Source organism: Callospermophilus lateralis, chromosome 17 (genome assembly GCF_048772815.1).
Source record: "Callospermophilus lateralis isolate mCalLat2 chromosome 17, mCalLat2.hap1, whole genome shotgun sequence".
Taxonomy (NCBI): domain Eukaryota; kingdom Metazoa; phylum Chordata; class Mammalia; order Rodentia; family Sciuridae; genus Callospermophilus; species Callospermophilus lateralis.
The window spans coordinates 66,346,854-66,361,129 of record NC_135321.1 but is presented as its reverse complement, the minus strand read 5'-3'; the positions used below and the strand labels follow the sequence as shown (position 1 = coordinate 66,361,129).

The 14,276-nt window shown below is 49.0% G+C and overlaps 1 protein-coding gene across 1 annotated transcript in view; it reads left to right on the top strand.

Annotated features, from left to right (window-relative positions):
* Nucleotides 1-14,276, top strand: part of Piezo2 (piezo type mechanosensitive ion channel component 2) — a 272,462-nt gene that overhangs the window by 97,527 nt on the left and 160,659 nt on the right. Inside the window, exon 4 of the mRNA XM_077105628.1 lies at nucleotides 417-459. Coding sequence (XP_076961743.1) covers nucleotides 417-459 — 43 coding nt within the window. The remainder of the gene's footprint in view (nucleotides 1-416; nucleotides 460-14,276) is intronic.

Below are 14,276 nucleotides of genomic sequence, written 5' to 3'. Positions count from 1 at the left end.
AGAAGAAATAAGTTCTGATGTCATATTGCACAGTGGGGTGATTCTAATTAACATTCACTTACGGTACATTTCAAAAATGACCCAAAGAGAGGGCTTTGAAAGTTCTTACCGCAAAAAAAAAAAAAGTGATAAATATTGAATATGCTAATCATCCTGATTTGATCTTTACATGATGCATGTATATAGATATATATATGGGGATACATCACACTGTTGCCTATAATATGTACAATATTGTCAATCAAATACTAAATAAACTGAGGGAAACAAAAATATACTAAGGCCATCTGCAGAGCTGGGTTGTGGAGTGAAACCAGGTTATTCCATGTAGATGCCAAAGCAAGTGCCCAGCAAGAGCGTGCCACAGCAGGACAGAGCCAGTGAACAGGACACTGACCTTGTTTCCTCTGTTGCAGGCTCAACGTGGGAAAAGACGTTTCGGCAGATCGGCTTTGAAAGGTAAGCCGGGTCAGCACGTCTCCACCTCCTGCTACTTGTCTTTTCCTGTTTTATTCCAAGAGGTCTTTTGAATATAAATCAGTTGTGTTGACGCCACTGTTTGGCACAACATCGCCTTGCCTCTGGGAGCCTCAGGGCCTTTGCACAGTCAGAGCTTTGCTCTATAAACCGTCCCAGCACGCAGAGTGGAAATCAAGGTTAACTGGAGTGGCTGAAAGCAAGCCTTGCTCTTCTCCCAGTTATGAAAACAGTTCCTGTCAGCTCCAAGTTCAATGCTGAGTCACACCTTGTGCAGCTACAAGTGTTCCTACGCCAGAGTCCCCCAAAGAAAGAATATGGACTCATTATAACATCAAAGATGTGGAGGTGGGGCCTGGACAGGTCCCAAACCCCCTGCTGGGGGTCGAGTGGAAGGTGGCAGGCAGCACTTCCCTTTGGGATTTAGGGTCTTACACTGAGCTTTCAATGGAGATGCAGCTATTAAAAGAGAGAAAAGTAGTTGTAATTTTATTTTACTCTAAAAGTATATATACACTAGTTGTTTTCACTGTATTGAAAATGTTCTTTTCTGGGCATGTTCAAGTTCACAGAGTGGTCAAAATAAAATGCTAAAAACTGCGTCGTCTCTGCAGGGGCAACAGAAGAGTCAGTCCCCTCTGACAGCAGTCCTTGGCCCCTGAGTAACTGATTCCAGGATTTACTCATGTCCCTACACGCTCCGTCTCTCACCGGCACCATCACAACCTGGTCTCCCTCCAGCTCTTGTCACTAGTTTAGGGTGTCAACAGAGGTTGACTCTGCATGACCAGATCCCAGGGGGTTGTGCTGGTCGCGGTGGCACACACCTGCAATCCCAGTCACCTGGGAGGCTGAGGCAACTGAGTGAGTCTCTTGTCTCAAAAAATAAGAAAGGGCTGGGGATGTGGTTCAGTGGCTGAATGCCCTTGGGTTTAATTTCTGGTACCGAAAAAAAAAAAAAAATTGATGAGGGGAAAACAGGTCCGGCTTCATTCCAGTGTGAAATCTCTCTCTCGATTCTTCCTCATGTGATGAGGAATTTCAAACACACACAGAAGTAGAGAGAGACAGTGGAGGTCGTATATCCACACCTAGCGTCGACGGGGCTCGGCCAAAGTCACTGTTTCTATTTTCTGATTTGGGCTGAAATATGTTAAACAAAACCTCTAACCTCCCGCCATCCTTTCCTCTGTAGGTGAGAACAGCAGGCATTTTCTCCCTGAGCCCTAGCCCACTGTCATCCGCAGTAGCTCTAGTACAACTTAAGCCCAGTCCCTTAAGACCTGGCCACAGCACTGGCCCCAGCACTGAAGCAGCCCAGTGGCAGAAGCTTGCCCTGCAGACCCGAGGCCAGCTCATCCCCAGCACTGGAAACAGGCAAAAAAGACCCAGTTGATAATTACATTTCCCAATCATGTTGAAAATGTCCTTTTTCTCGGTTTGAATCTGCATGCCACCAGAAGCCACACGTCCCTCCTCATTATGACCTCTTTTAAGCCTCCTTATTTGATCAGCGGTCCCCTGCCCCCCGCCAATCTCTTTGTCTAGTTTTTCTTTAAGTCATAAGCTTGGAGGAGCCCGGCCCATTGTCTTATAGAATCTCTTGGTGCCAGGACTCGACCTCTGTGCTGCCCTTTGCGGGGGGGGGGGGGGGGGGGTGTTCTAACCTCTCTGTTGTGGGACTTTCGAGGGTTCCACTTGCAGCCTGGGAAGGGACTCGTGACCTACTGCTCTTTGGCACAGATCCTCTGGTCCTCCTGGTCCTCGAGGCCCCGGGACCTGGCACAGCTGGCTCTTCCCGTCTCCTCCGCCCTCCGCTGTGGACCTGCAGTCGGGGTCCCCCCTGGAGCACAGTCACCCCTGCTGGGGAGTGGCATTTTGAAACCACTCTCTGGACACCAGGGATGGTCGTCACGACTGGGTGCCATCCTTTCTGGGCCTTGTCGACAGATGGAGCTAGGAAATATATTTTTTAAGAAGACTAAATCCTGAGCTCAAACAGTGTTCCCAATTCAAACGTGGCCTCGCAGAATTTTCAACCTCTCTGAAGCTACCTTTTTCACTCTTTTCCACTGAAAAATCTTCACTCTTCATAAAATTCCCTTGTTTTTGTTTTATATATTTTCAAAATAATACTAACATCCCCACTAATGCCAAGGTGGCTGGAGGAGGTTTGAAAGCTGGCCACTGGCCCGATGGGCGTCCTGTTCAGAATGTGCCATCAGAAGGCAGAAAACCACAGTAGTTTGAAATTGTTTTCTTCTCTTTGTGTGATCGTATCTGAAATTTTATATGTAATTCCATTTAGTTTCGACAGACTGTTCCTCGTGGTTAGTGTTATTTTGAATATGTGACGTTGACATGGCTCCAGGCCATAGTATGCCACAAAGTCTGTTAGGGAACATCAGCACCATCTCCCCCTGGGCTCTGGCCTCCCTTCCCTGATGGTATCAGCTTTTGATGTGACTTCACAAGTGGGAGCTCACAGCAGGTGCAGGGCAGCCTCCCGCTGCTCCAGTGTGAGGAAGGTGCGTCACAGGCAGTCCCCTCCTTGTGACTTGCACTAGTGGTGAGTCCCACCTCAGGGTATGCGGATGGTCTGCCTTCTCTAGCCTGCAGGTGGCCGTGCTCTGTGAGCGCATGCAGCTTGGAGAGTGGTCCAGCCACCCTCTGCAAATCCGGGATCTGATTCAGCACCCGCTTTGCTAATAGTCTCAGGGACACAAGCCGTGTGGGTACAGGTGATGCAGAGAGACCCAGGAGACCCCAGGTCTTTCTTCACACCAGTCCCGACTCTAGGATAGATGAGGCTTCTCACACATTTCTTTCTCCCTCTTGTTTCAGGGAGCATTTGACTTTGCAACATCCCGTTTTATACCCAAGAAATTTAAACAGCTCATGTGACCTCTCCTCATAAGTCAATGGACTGCAGATTTGTGTACTGTGAGACCCTGCACCAGGAATGGCTCGCTTGAAGCATTCCACTGACGAGGGCTGTCTCCTAAGGAAACAGCACTGATGTACTTGACCAGTGATCTAGTTGATATAGTTCCTTTGGATTTTGTTACATTTAAGTATATAACATTTTGAGACAGGCCTTGCTAAGTTGCTGAGGCTGGCCTCAAACCTGCGGTCCTCCTGTCTGAGCCTTCCCAGTAGCTGGGATCACGGGCCTGTGCCACTGTGCCTTTGACTCCCAGCAGCAGTGTCCAGGAGTGGCAGAGCATGCTGTGGACTCAGGGGCTTTGCCAGCCTGATGGATGACCAGTAGTGCCCCAGAGCCCTTTCAGGCTGCATTTGTCTGTGGCCATTTTTCCATCAAGAGCAGGTGGAAACTCTTGGCTTTCTCCTAAATGAAGCACTTTGAACAAGAGCTTCTTGTAAAATGGTTCAGGATCCACAGGATTCGGTCCATTGAAACCACATTTGATTCTCAGCATATCAGTCTTATTAGAAGAGCTCCCATGCACCAAGCACTGTGCTGAATCATTTTCATCCTTACAATAACCCACAGGCAAGGAGTCGCCAAAGTTTTGCCATAGGGAACAGAGGATGGCTTTCCAACCCTGCAGGCCACTTGAGTCTTTGCAACCTACCAACATTATGTTGGTGCAGAAAGCAGCCATGGAGAGTAGGTGTGGCTATAGTCCAAGAAAACTAGATGAACACAAACAGGCAACCGCAGGGCTTGGGTGCTGGCCATCATCTGTTGATGCTCACCATGGACTGTGGTCTCACAGGCACAAAGACTCAGAAGAACAAGTAGGGCTTCCTACATGGGCCACATCCCTCCTGTTGATCTGAGTGCACATCCTGGTTACAAAGGCTAAGCTTTCTACACACACCACGTAGAGTCCTTGAACTAAGATCTTGTTTTGGTTTTGTGTTTTACTTTTCCTGTAGCTCTGGGGACACAGCCTCAAGTCACCAGTTACGGACTCTTCTCATTTTAGGACTACTTTTGCACAAAGCCAGAGAGTACAATCTCCATCTTAGAGTGCTTCCCTAAAATGTGAATGCTCCCCAATAGCTGCGTAAATTAAATTGCTATAGGGCACAGTCCAGGAGTCTGTTGTTGAACCGTGGTTTCTGCCAGGGTCATCCTGAGTGTTAAATGTGGTCATACTATGTCCTCCTGCGTTTTGTCATTTAAGAGCAGACAGAGTTCTCTGCTTTGTATCAAGTGTCTCAAAATACAGAGCAGACACTGGTCTTTGGGGGCTTGTCCATTGGCAGCTGCAAAGCGTGTGCCAGCTGGGCTGTTAGCTGGGGCTCTGCTCTTCACTGCTCGAGTCAGCTGGTCTTGGTCTTAGAGAACATTCCAATTCTACCTTTAAAGAGCACCTGGTTCTTCAGAGCAGACATAAGAAGTATTGATCCTTCCTCACTGTGTCCTTTGAAGTCTTCTCCCCTGCCTGCTTGTCATAGCTTTTCTGAGTGAGGAAATGGAGAGGGAAAGACGTGACTGAGTTGGCTAGAGCTTCTCCAGGAGCAGGAACATGGGCATCCTGGGTGGAGCACAGGGTGCCACCCGCCTGCCCACCTCTTGCATAGCCCTGCAGGGGAGGTGCTGGACCATCCTGGGAGCTGTGTGCAGCCATTTCCTCTCTGGAAACCCACTGCCACCTGTGGCACCGCCCCCATCTGCGGTCACCTACACTCTGCACACAGTGGCTTCTCCCACTGTGGGGCACCTGGACTCTGCATTAGGACTTCACTGTGGAAGCGCATTGTGCCCTGGAAGTAAGTGTCAGGACCTAGGTCTGCGTTCTGTCCAGCAGGTCCCCCACCCGGGCCCTGCAGCACCCTCAGCCACAGGGCAGGAGAGCTTGGTTTCGGCGTGGAAGCATACGCAGTGCCTGGCATACCGGGGCCTCTGTCAGAAAGCCCCCTTTCCCGTGCAGACTTCCTGAGCTTGGGATGGTGCACATTTCCAGATCATAGTCCTCTCGGCCAGTGCTGAGGTGGGCCCGGTGGGCAGGGCTTTGTAAATTCACTTTTCCTCTGCTGTCCTACCAAAGAGTTGCCAGCTGAGGTGGCTTTGAAACCAAAATGGCCCCAATTCTCAGTGACTCAATGCAGCAGATGCTTCTTTCTCGCTCCTGCAAACAAGGAAGAGAGACCACAGGACTCCAAGCAGCATGTCCACATGGGGTCCATGGTCAGCTTCTGTCCCTGTGTCGCCTTTGTTTCAATATGACGCTTCTGAGTTGGCCTGGGCCTGCGAAGGGAGCCTGGCGAGGTGCACCAGGGTTGTAAATGCCTCTACCTGGGAGTACCACTTGACTGCCATGCACAGTTGACAGGTGCCCCTCCACTGAGGGCCCAGGGAGGGACGAAAAGCAGAAATGTTAGAAAGTGCTAGTAATAGTAATGTCTACCACCATAAACTCTGAGCAAGGTCTGAATATGGGTTTTTATTTCCAAGGCTGCATATTTCAGCAAGTAATTAGTCCCAAGCACATAACCTGCCAGCAGAAATAAGAGTTCCTGGTTGGTAAGAGATCCTGTTTCTGCCTGTGTCAAAAATAACAACCTCTTACTGATCTCGTGCCCGTTTTTACTAAAGAAGCAAAGAAATTATTCTCAATAAATGTATGTCATCAGTACAGCCCTTCAAATTACATTATTCACCTGATTATATGTGATTTTATTTGATGATCTACTTGAATTGTGGAATGAAATATTTTGCCCTGTCAAAGAACATTTTAAATCACGAATCATGTTGCAAATAGCCTGTTGAACAAAGCACACGGACTCCAGGACTTTTTCCCGGTGCAGACATAATTCAGAAGCCTTGCTTCGTCTATCCGGGAGACCCCAGGCTTCCACAGCGTGCTGTTGGGTCTCCTGTGTCTCACCTGTGGAGAGACCCCCTCTGAGTGACACCGTCTGGTGACCTTTGCAAGCGCTTGCTCCTGGGCCACCAGCCCTGCTTGTACCTCCTCTCATCACCTCCTCACACCTCTGCTCAACACTGCACATACTGTATGGAAACTTCTTCCTGGGGTCTGAGAAGTCCTCAGGCTGTTAGCATGAAACTGACCACTGGCCAGGTGCCCCACATACTAGCCATCATGGGGTGGTGGAGAGGATGAGTGGCTCATGATGTTGAAGCCCAGCACCTGAGCGGCAGGAGCTTAGGAAGCAGTGGGCTTCTGCCAAAGCCAAGAAAGAAAAGAGCTGGTGCTTTTCACCAGCAGCTCACAGCAGCCTGGCGGAGGGGAAGGGTCGCAGCCGCAGCTGGGGCTGCTCACTCCTGAGAGGAGCAGAAGGCAGGTGCAGCTCCATTCTGTCTGGCCTCCTGCTGACCCCTGTCAACAAGGAGGGACCCTCTCCAGGTCGCTTAGGCTGCCAAGTCCACACTGGAGCTCAGCGTTGGCCACTTACTCTCCTTATCACAACCGGGTCAGATCCAGAGCTGCACTTGGGAGGAGCCACATCCGTGAACCGAGGGGAGGCCCCGACCTCGCATCCGCTCAGGCACAGTCAAACGATGAGGACTGAGGGCTGAGTGAGGCTCTGACTGCTGCAGTGTGGCCAGGCAGCTGGGCATGCCCATCCTTATCCAGTGCAGTGGTCTGAACGGTCCCCGAAGGTCCAGGTGCAGGAGGCTTGGTCCCCAGGGTGGCCACACTGGGAGACAGTGGAACTTTGTGGGGCTGTGAGGTCCTAAGAGAAGGGTCAAGGTCACTGCACAGTCCAGTTATTACCGACGCCTGAGCCAGGCCCCTGTCTCTCTCTGGCTTCCTTCTTGATATGTGAGCTCTGCACACGCTCCCACCATTGCTGTCCACTGTGATTGATGCTGCCCACAGGCAGGCCCTCGAAAGAGGCCAAACAAAAAGGGCCACCTGGCCTCTGACCTTGAACCTGCACGACTATGAGCTGGGTAAACCTCCTTCCCTCCGTCCTGAAGACAGCCTCACGTGCTTTGTTATTGGGAAGCAGAGCTGAGGACTGCGCCTGGTTCATTGGTTTTTCCATTCCTTCAGGCGCCTTCCGTCTTTTGGGCCCACCCCAGCTCCCCTCAGAACCTGCTCTAGGCCCCTGGCCACCAGACCTGCATTCTCTCTTCTGACTTCCCGGCATCTCCTCTGCCTTCAGAATCGAGCAACTGATGCGTTTGTGGCCAGCACATACCTCACAGTCCTCCCCGCATCCCAGTATCTACCGGGGCAGGAGAGCAAGTATGGCCGCCTGGCAGCCTCCAGCGCTGGCCCAGCCACTGGTGGATAAGAGGCACTCGGTGTTGATAAATGACATTTCACGTAAATATTAGGGTGTTGTGCTCTGTTGGCTCACCCACCCCCCCAGTCTCATGGAATTTGCCCTTCTCAATAAATTTTAGTATTATCTTTCCCTTTAGAGAATGAATAGATTCCTTGGAAAATTTAAGGCCAAATTTTAATATTTTTGTTCTCTAGCTTCCTAACTCACTAACTGGGTTATAGAGATTGATGTTGTTTCTTTAGGTAATGTCATATAAAAATGTTGAGAATCAACACAAAAGCGAATCCCAGGGTTTTCAACATGCTGTTCTCTGTGATAGCATACCCCAAGAAACGAGGGGCGCAATACAATCAGTCTCTGTGAGAAAAGTGAAGCTGTTCCCCCTGCGCCACTGCCGCGTGTTTCTGAAGGTTCTGGATTGAGGCCTGAGTTGAGGAGTCCAGTGAATGCTCTGAGCACCTGTTTGTACCAAGACAGACACGGCGTCCTCTTGCCTTTCTGAGAAGTGTGCAGAGGTCGGAGTCCAGCGCTTGCCCTCACCGAGGCGGTGTGGAACAGCAGTGCTCCACACCCGGGCAGGACTCAGCTTTCTCGGTTACGTTCCCATCCTGTCTCGTGGTGGCTTCTGAAGATGAGCGTCTAGGTTCTTTCAGACAGTAGGTAAATAAATATGCTTGGACAGTTTAGCAACCTGTTCCAAGGCTATAACATAAAATTTGTCAACATAGTTTACAACCAAGAAACAACTGGAAGAAAAAATGTTTCTATATTTTAATGTTTAAATGTGTGTCCAACATATTGATTTGTTCATCTAGTGGAACAGTTTAAACCTCTACTCCTACCCACTCTGGGGCTGGATATGGGGGTGTGGATGAACATAACAGGGAAAGGAGCTCAGCTTCCTGAACTGACCTCTCTGTTGAGCGGCCTCCCCACAGGACTCGCTGACTCTGCACAGCGTTCTGGTCAGGTCCTGCTGGGTGATGCTGGGCTGACCCATTTCTCAGTGACTTGCAGGACGCAGGCTCATTTCCTGCTCATATCACAGAGGCTGTGGATCAGTGGTGGCCCTTCTTCGAGTGTCGTCTTCATCCTGGGACCCTGGTTGCTGGACTCTTCTTTGGATCCTGCCTTTGTTGTGGCTGAGAAGAGCTGCCATGGCCAAGCCAAGCGATGACACTTGAAGTGTTTGTCTGTGTGACACGTGACATTCCTGCTGTGAGCTTCCCAAAGGGCTTGCACAGCCCAGTCCAGGGTCTGTGGGTGTGGAAGGCTGCTCCCCTCAAAGGGGCCCATGAGGAACAGCCCAGGAGGTGTAACATAGTCCCAGGAAAGGAGAGTGACCAGGAGGGTAGTAACACAGCCCACACCGGAGATCTCTCCCACGTTACCAATGAGCAGAGTGAACTCCAGGAGGCTAAGCATCGTACTGAAGGTCACGCAGCTAGTGAGTGTCAAAGGCAAAACACAAGCCCAGCTGATGGGACCCCACCTTTGCTCACCTGTCACACTTCACCTTGACCAACATTTGTTGGCCAGAGGACCAGAGACTTGCTGGGTGCAGGGTAGTGAGCAGCCATGGTCTTGGTCTTACCCAAGATAGTTGTATGTCAACAGAGAACACGGTACAGCGAGTTACGTGCTGCCACTTAATGGCTTGACAGTGTTGTTGTGCCAGGTCCCTTTATACATGTATGACAGAAGTGGAAGGCAGAGAGGCGGCGCTGGTCAGTGATGTGTGAGCACACGGAGGAGGGTGAAGTCCGCTCACATTTGGGGAGGGTGGGAGGGAAAGTCGTCAGAGGATGCTTCACTTCAGGGCATGCGTGGGAAGTGCCTGCCCAAGAAGTACCCTTAAAGGCAATGCCACCAAGTTTCACTCTAATCTTGGTGGCAGCAGGAGAGATTGAAGACACGCATCTGAGTCTGTTTTCTGTTGTCATAACAAAACACTGAATGCTAGGTAACATTCACAGCTCTGGTGACTAGGAAATCTAGACATCTGGTGAGGACCCCTGGCTGTGTCACAACACGGCAGGAGCATGAGAAGGAGATCTCACGTGGCAAAAGAGAGGGTGTCTCCAGGGCCTGCAGGCCTCTGCGTTCTGCATGAAGGTTTTCTCCAGCCTCTCAGAACCCTGCTCCGTCCACATGCAGGTTGGCCTGGGAGGGTTTGAGATTAGAGCCCTTTTGCTCCCCAGTGAGCCAGAGAATTGGGTGGACTTGGACACACCCTGGACAACCCATGGCATATTTCATGGGGTTCTGCCAAAACTTCCCAGGAGCTCTGCGGTAACAACCTGTAGCAACACCCTCCAGGGGGGCCTCTCCTCTCTTCCTTGTGCCTCCTTCAGTACTTCTGCAGCATTCCCCAGACACCCCACCTGCACTCTCAGCTTCTGTACTTTGGAGAACAGGGACTAAGGTGTTTGTGCTAAAGTATCCTAACTCATAGGAAACCCAGCAGTTTGGATTTCAGTTTTATGTTGCCATGGACTTATTCTATGAGGGGACAAAATAACACTATTAGTGTCTATATTATTTGAACCACCTTTTATGAACTTTTAGAAACCCTTGGTGTCTAACTTCTAGGGGTAATGAGAGACAATATGGCAGGTGCCTAGAGAAGCTGATGAAGAGAGTCAGACCCGCCCTCCAGAACTGTGCCCTGCTGCACACAGGCCAAGGACTCTGTGTGCAGGTCCAGGGTGCAGAATCAACACTGTCCATGAGTCCCAGTTCAAGAGCTGTGCTTAAGATGAAGATATCAATGCACTTCTTGCTCAGGTGATAAAGTCTCCAAATGTCCAATGCTGCCTCCCCTGAATTCTCTGGAAGCAGATGGGCACTGATTGGAGCCTGGGCCTTAGCTTCCTACAGCTGGAGAGTCCAGAGACCCTGAGAGGGTCTCCCCTTCTTTTGCATGTGGCTGTACTGAGGCACAGAGAAATTAAACAGGAGACCTGAAATGTGAATGCTTTAATCAGTATCTGTTCAAAGTCCAGATCTGACTTTGTATTTGATGAATTTACTTAGATGAAATTGTGTTACAAATGAATTTGTTTTGCCACCATTTAACACTAAGCTTGTCAACATTAGTAGTGATGACAACATGTGGCCAAGCACTTGGGACTCTATTGTGTATTCTTTCTCCTCCTTAAACCCCTCCAGCTAGCACCATCGCACTTGTGGACATAGAAGCCGTGCACTGGGCATCTGAGCCCGGTGGTCACAAAGCTCAGAAAAGATGGGCAGGAGATTTGAACTGGGAACCCATGATCCAGGCTGTTTTCTTGCTTTGGGTCAGAATGGGTATCAGTTGTCAGAATTAACTCTACTGTCTTTGCTCAGCGTCCCCTGCTGAGTATGTGTGGGGGGTGAGGGGGAGCTGGTGCTGCGCGCGCGCGCACACACACACACACACACACACACACACATACACACACAGGTGTCACGTCACAGTTTTTCCCAGCTGCTCACAGTGCAGAATCTGCTCCCTAGAAGGCTAAGTCAGGCATGGAGACTCAGAGAGGACTCCTTGGCTGGAGAGTCTGTGGTGATTCTGTGGCTGTTCTCTTCCTATAAAACAAGCCATGAGAGGGGCCCTCTGCCTTGACATATGATGGGACCAACTCTTTGTCCCACGAGCATCCCTGGACATTGCTGAGTTCCCATGGGAATCACTAGTTCAGTTCCACTTTAAAGGGGGCTTGTCTGTTTTTAACAAACATGCTCTTTCTCTTACTTTCATCTTATTTTCAAAAACTCATTATTAAATAAAGAGTCAAGGACTGCGAACATAGCTCAGTGGTAGAGCACTTGCCTGGCATGTGCCAAGCCCGGGGATCAATCCTCAGCACTGGGAGGAAAAAAAAGAAAAAAAAAAAAAAACCTAAGTGCAGTGGTTACACCTGGAGTTGCAGAGACTGGAGGTTGAGGCAGGTGGATCACAAGTACGGAAAGGAAAGAAGGAAAGAGGCAAGCGTTAAAGTATCCGTGTAATATTGTGTTAGAGCAGGTTGAGGAAACTCTGATTCCTTGCAAATGGCTGACAGGAGCCATCAGTTAGGATTTTAGGCAGAAATGAAGAGCCTTCAGGCAGAAGAACACGCCCAGGTGGAGGAAGCAGCAGAAGCTCTCTTCCCCACGGGACTGTGACCTCTGTAATCATGCTCAGCCTCGCCTGGTGGGAGGCCACCATCCAGAATGGAGATGCAAATGTCCTGCTAGGATGCCATGGTCAGAAGTCACCTTAGCTCCCTGAGAGAGGATTTGCTGTGACAAAGACCAGATGAGTGGCTTTCTCTTCAGTCCAGTGAAGTCCTGATTACCAGGACACATCTGCAACTTGACCAGAATCCTGTCAGACTCTGTCCACCCGCCTGTTGTGAGATGGCCAGGCCACACCAAGAGAGAACAAGGTCTTGCTCTCTCTTGCTCAAGCACTTAAGTGCCCATAGCTTCCACATAATTAGAAGGCAACTAGATCCCCCTCACTAATTTACATGCATGTGATAATATGTCATATTTTTATATAATCACTTTCATTAAATATTCTCATGCATTTGATTGAATTTGCTGTTCACTTTGCTCTGCCAAAATATTATGTGTACACTTGAAATACAGATCAAAATCCACAGAATTAATAAAGGCACACAGATTTAATATAGAATGTGTGCATTTGTGTAACTGAAGTAGACAATTAAGAACTTAACCTAGGACTTTGGCTTCCGACCTAGAAAGTAATGAGCTTCACCTTCATTTATTTAAGTAGTGACATCACTTAATAAGTAGTTGGTAAAAGCATGGTTTTCTTCTAGACAAAAGTAGGTCATCCTTCACTAAATCTTCTCTTTCAAAACATGGTTGGAGAAGATATCTTCTGATCTGCTGTCTGTGTCCTCATCTCATTGGGTCATTATGACTAATGTAAGTAGCCTCAAAGTTAATAAGTAGCATCAATCAGCTGTGCAGAGAACCGTGCCTTTTTGAGGTCAAAGCTGAACCTCAGCTGGACACCTGGATACCTTGTTCCTACGGATCAGAGGTGTCGCATGAGCACTTTAGACTCACCATGACATGAGCAGAAGGACTGCCTGACATATGAATTAAAGACCACATGCCTGAGTATGGGTGACCAATGGGAGACAGGACACCCACGCTGGTGAGGTGGAGGAGGAGCATGGATGTCCAGGCTCTGCCCCGGGGTGTTTGGAAGGATTGCATTAATGGGCTAATGCACACAAGCTCAAAGTGTTCTTATTTCTTATTTCTTCTGCATCCAACTTACAAGACTGAAATTGAGTCTGTCATATTAATATAATAAAATGCCCTTTCGATAGCTCAGCCAGTGACACTATCTTAGCTAGGAGCGAAGACATTTTTGCTCAGACAAAGTGGCAGCTTCTCCTATGGGGACCTTATAGGCACTGTCTGAGTTTTTCATTGGATCCTGGGATGAGCAAAGTGGAAACAGTTGCTCCCCTGCCCGGGTCTACCTCTACACACACACACACACACACACACACACACACACACACACACACCCTTCCAACATTCACACAAACTATTTGAAGTAATGAAATTGTGATCCTGTGCCATTCCTGCAGGTAAAATGTGAATGTTGATTCATGGAGTTCAGTGACTCTTGAGCAGAAGCCAGAGGCAGTTAGGTCCTTCTCACTGTGAAATCTGTGCCCCTCCTCTTTGCTAATCCTGCAGACCCCCAAGGACTCTCAGAGGTCAGGTGCAGGTCTGTTGCGAACTTTCCCCTGCCTTCTGAATTAATTAGAGGTCTCCAACATAACACCCAGGACCTCCCCACCTGTGAGCCCCACTATTCCTTTGGCACACGTCAAGCTTCCTCATATTGGGGGTTCTGACTCACCGCCCACCTTTCAGCCCGTTTCCCCTGAGCCTTTGTTTCACACTTCATTGCCGCAAACTCTCTCCATCTGGTGGATGCTGCCATGTCACCTCACCCTTGAAGCCTTTCTGGAACCTTTCTTTCCTGATTTTCTGTGTGTAAATTATTGTTACTAAAGCTGTATTTTACGGTATACATTTTTTTTTTCTTAAGTACAACTTATACCTGTCATAAGCATCTGTACAGGGCCGTGTGCTCTATCCAGGCCCTGCTCTGAGCCCAGGGTCTTCTGCAGAGAAGCTAGAAAATAAACATTCATTGCACCCAATTTCATAGTTTATAAGCTAGAATTTGACAACAAAATGATGTTTTTAACAGTGTCACTAAGAATGATTCTCAGAGTTTCGATCAGCCTAACTATCTTCCGTAGCAAATTGTTTTATTAAGGCTAAGTAATCACTCCTATGGAAGAGGAAGGAGCAGCTAACCCATCACATGAAAGAGCTGTCACTCCCATGTCAGAAGGATCATGTGAAAGAGTTACAATTGGCTGGGGTGCAGAGTGTACTTGCCCTGCAGCCTGAGAGGGTGATTTCAGAAGTCATCTGTGTGCACTTAAGAATATAGGTCAGTGTAGAGCGCTCACCTTGCATGAGAAACTAAAAATCCAAGGACACTAGTTTAATAGAAAAATAGCAGC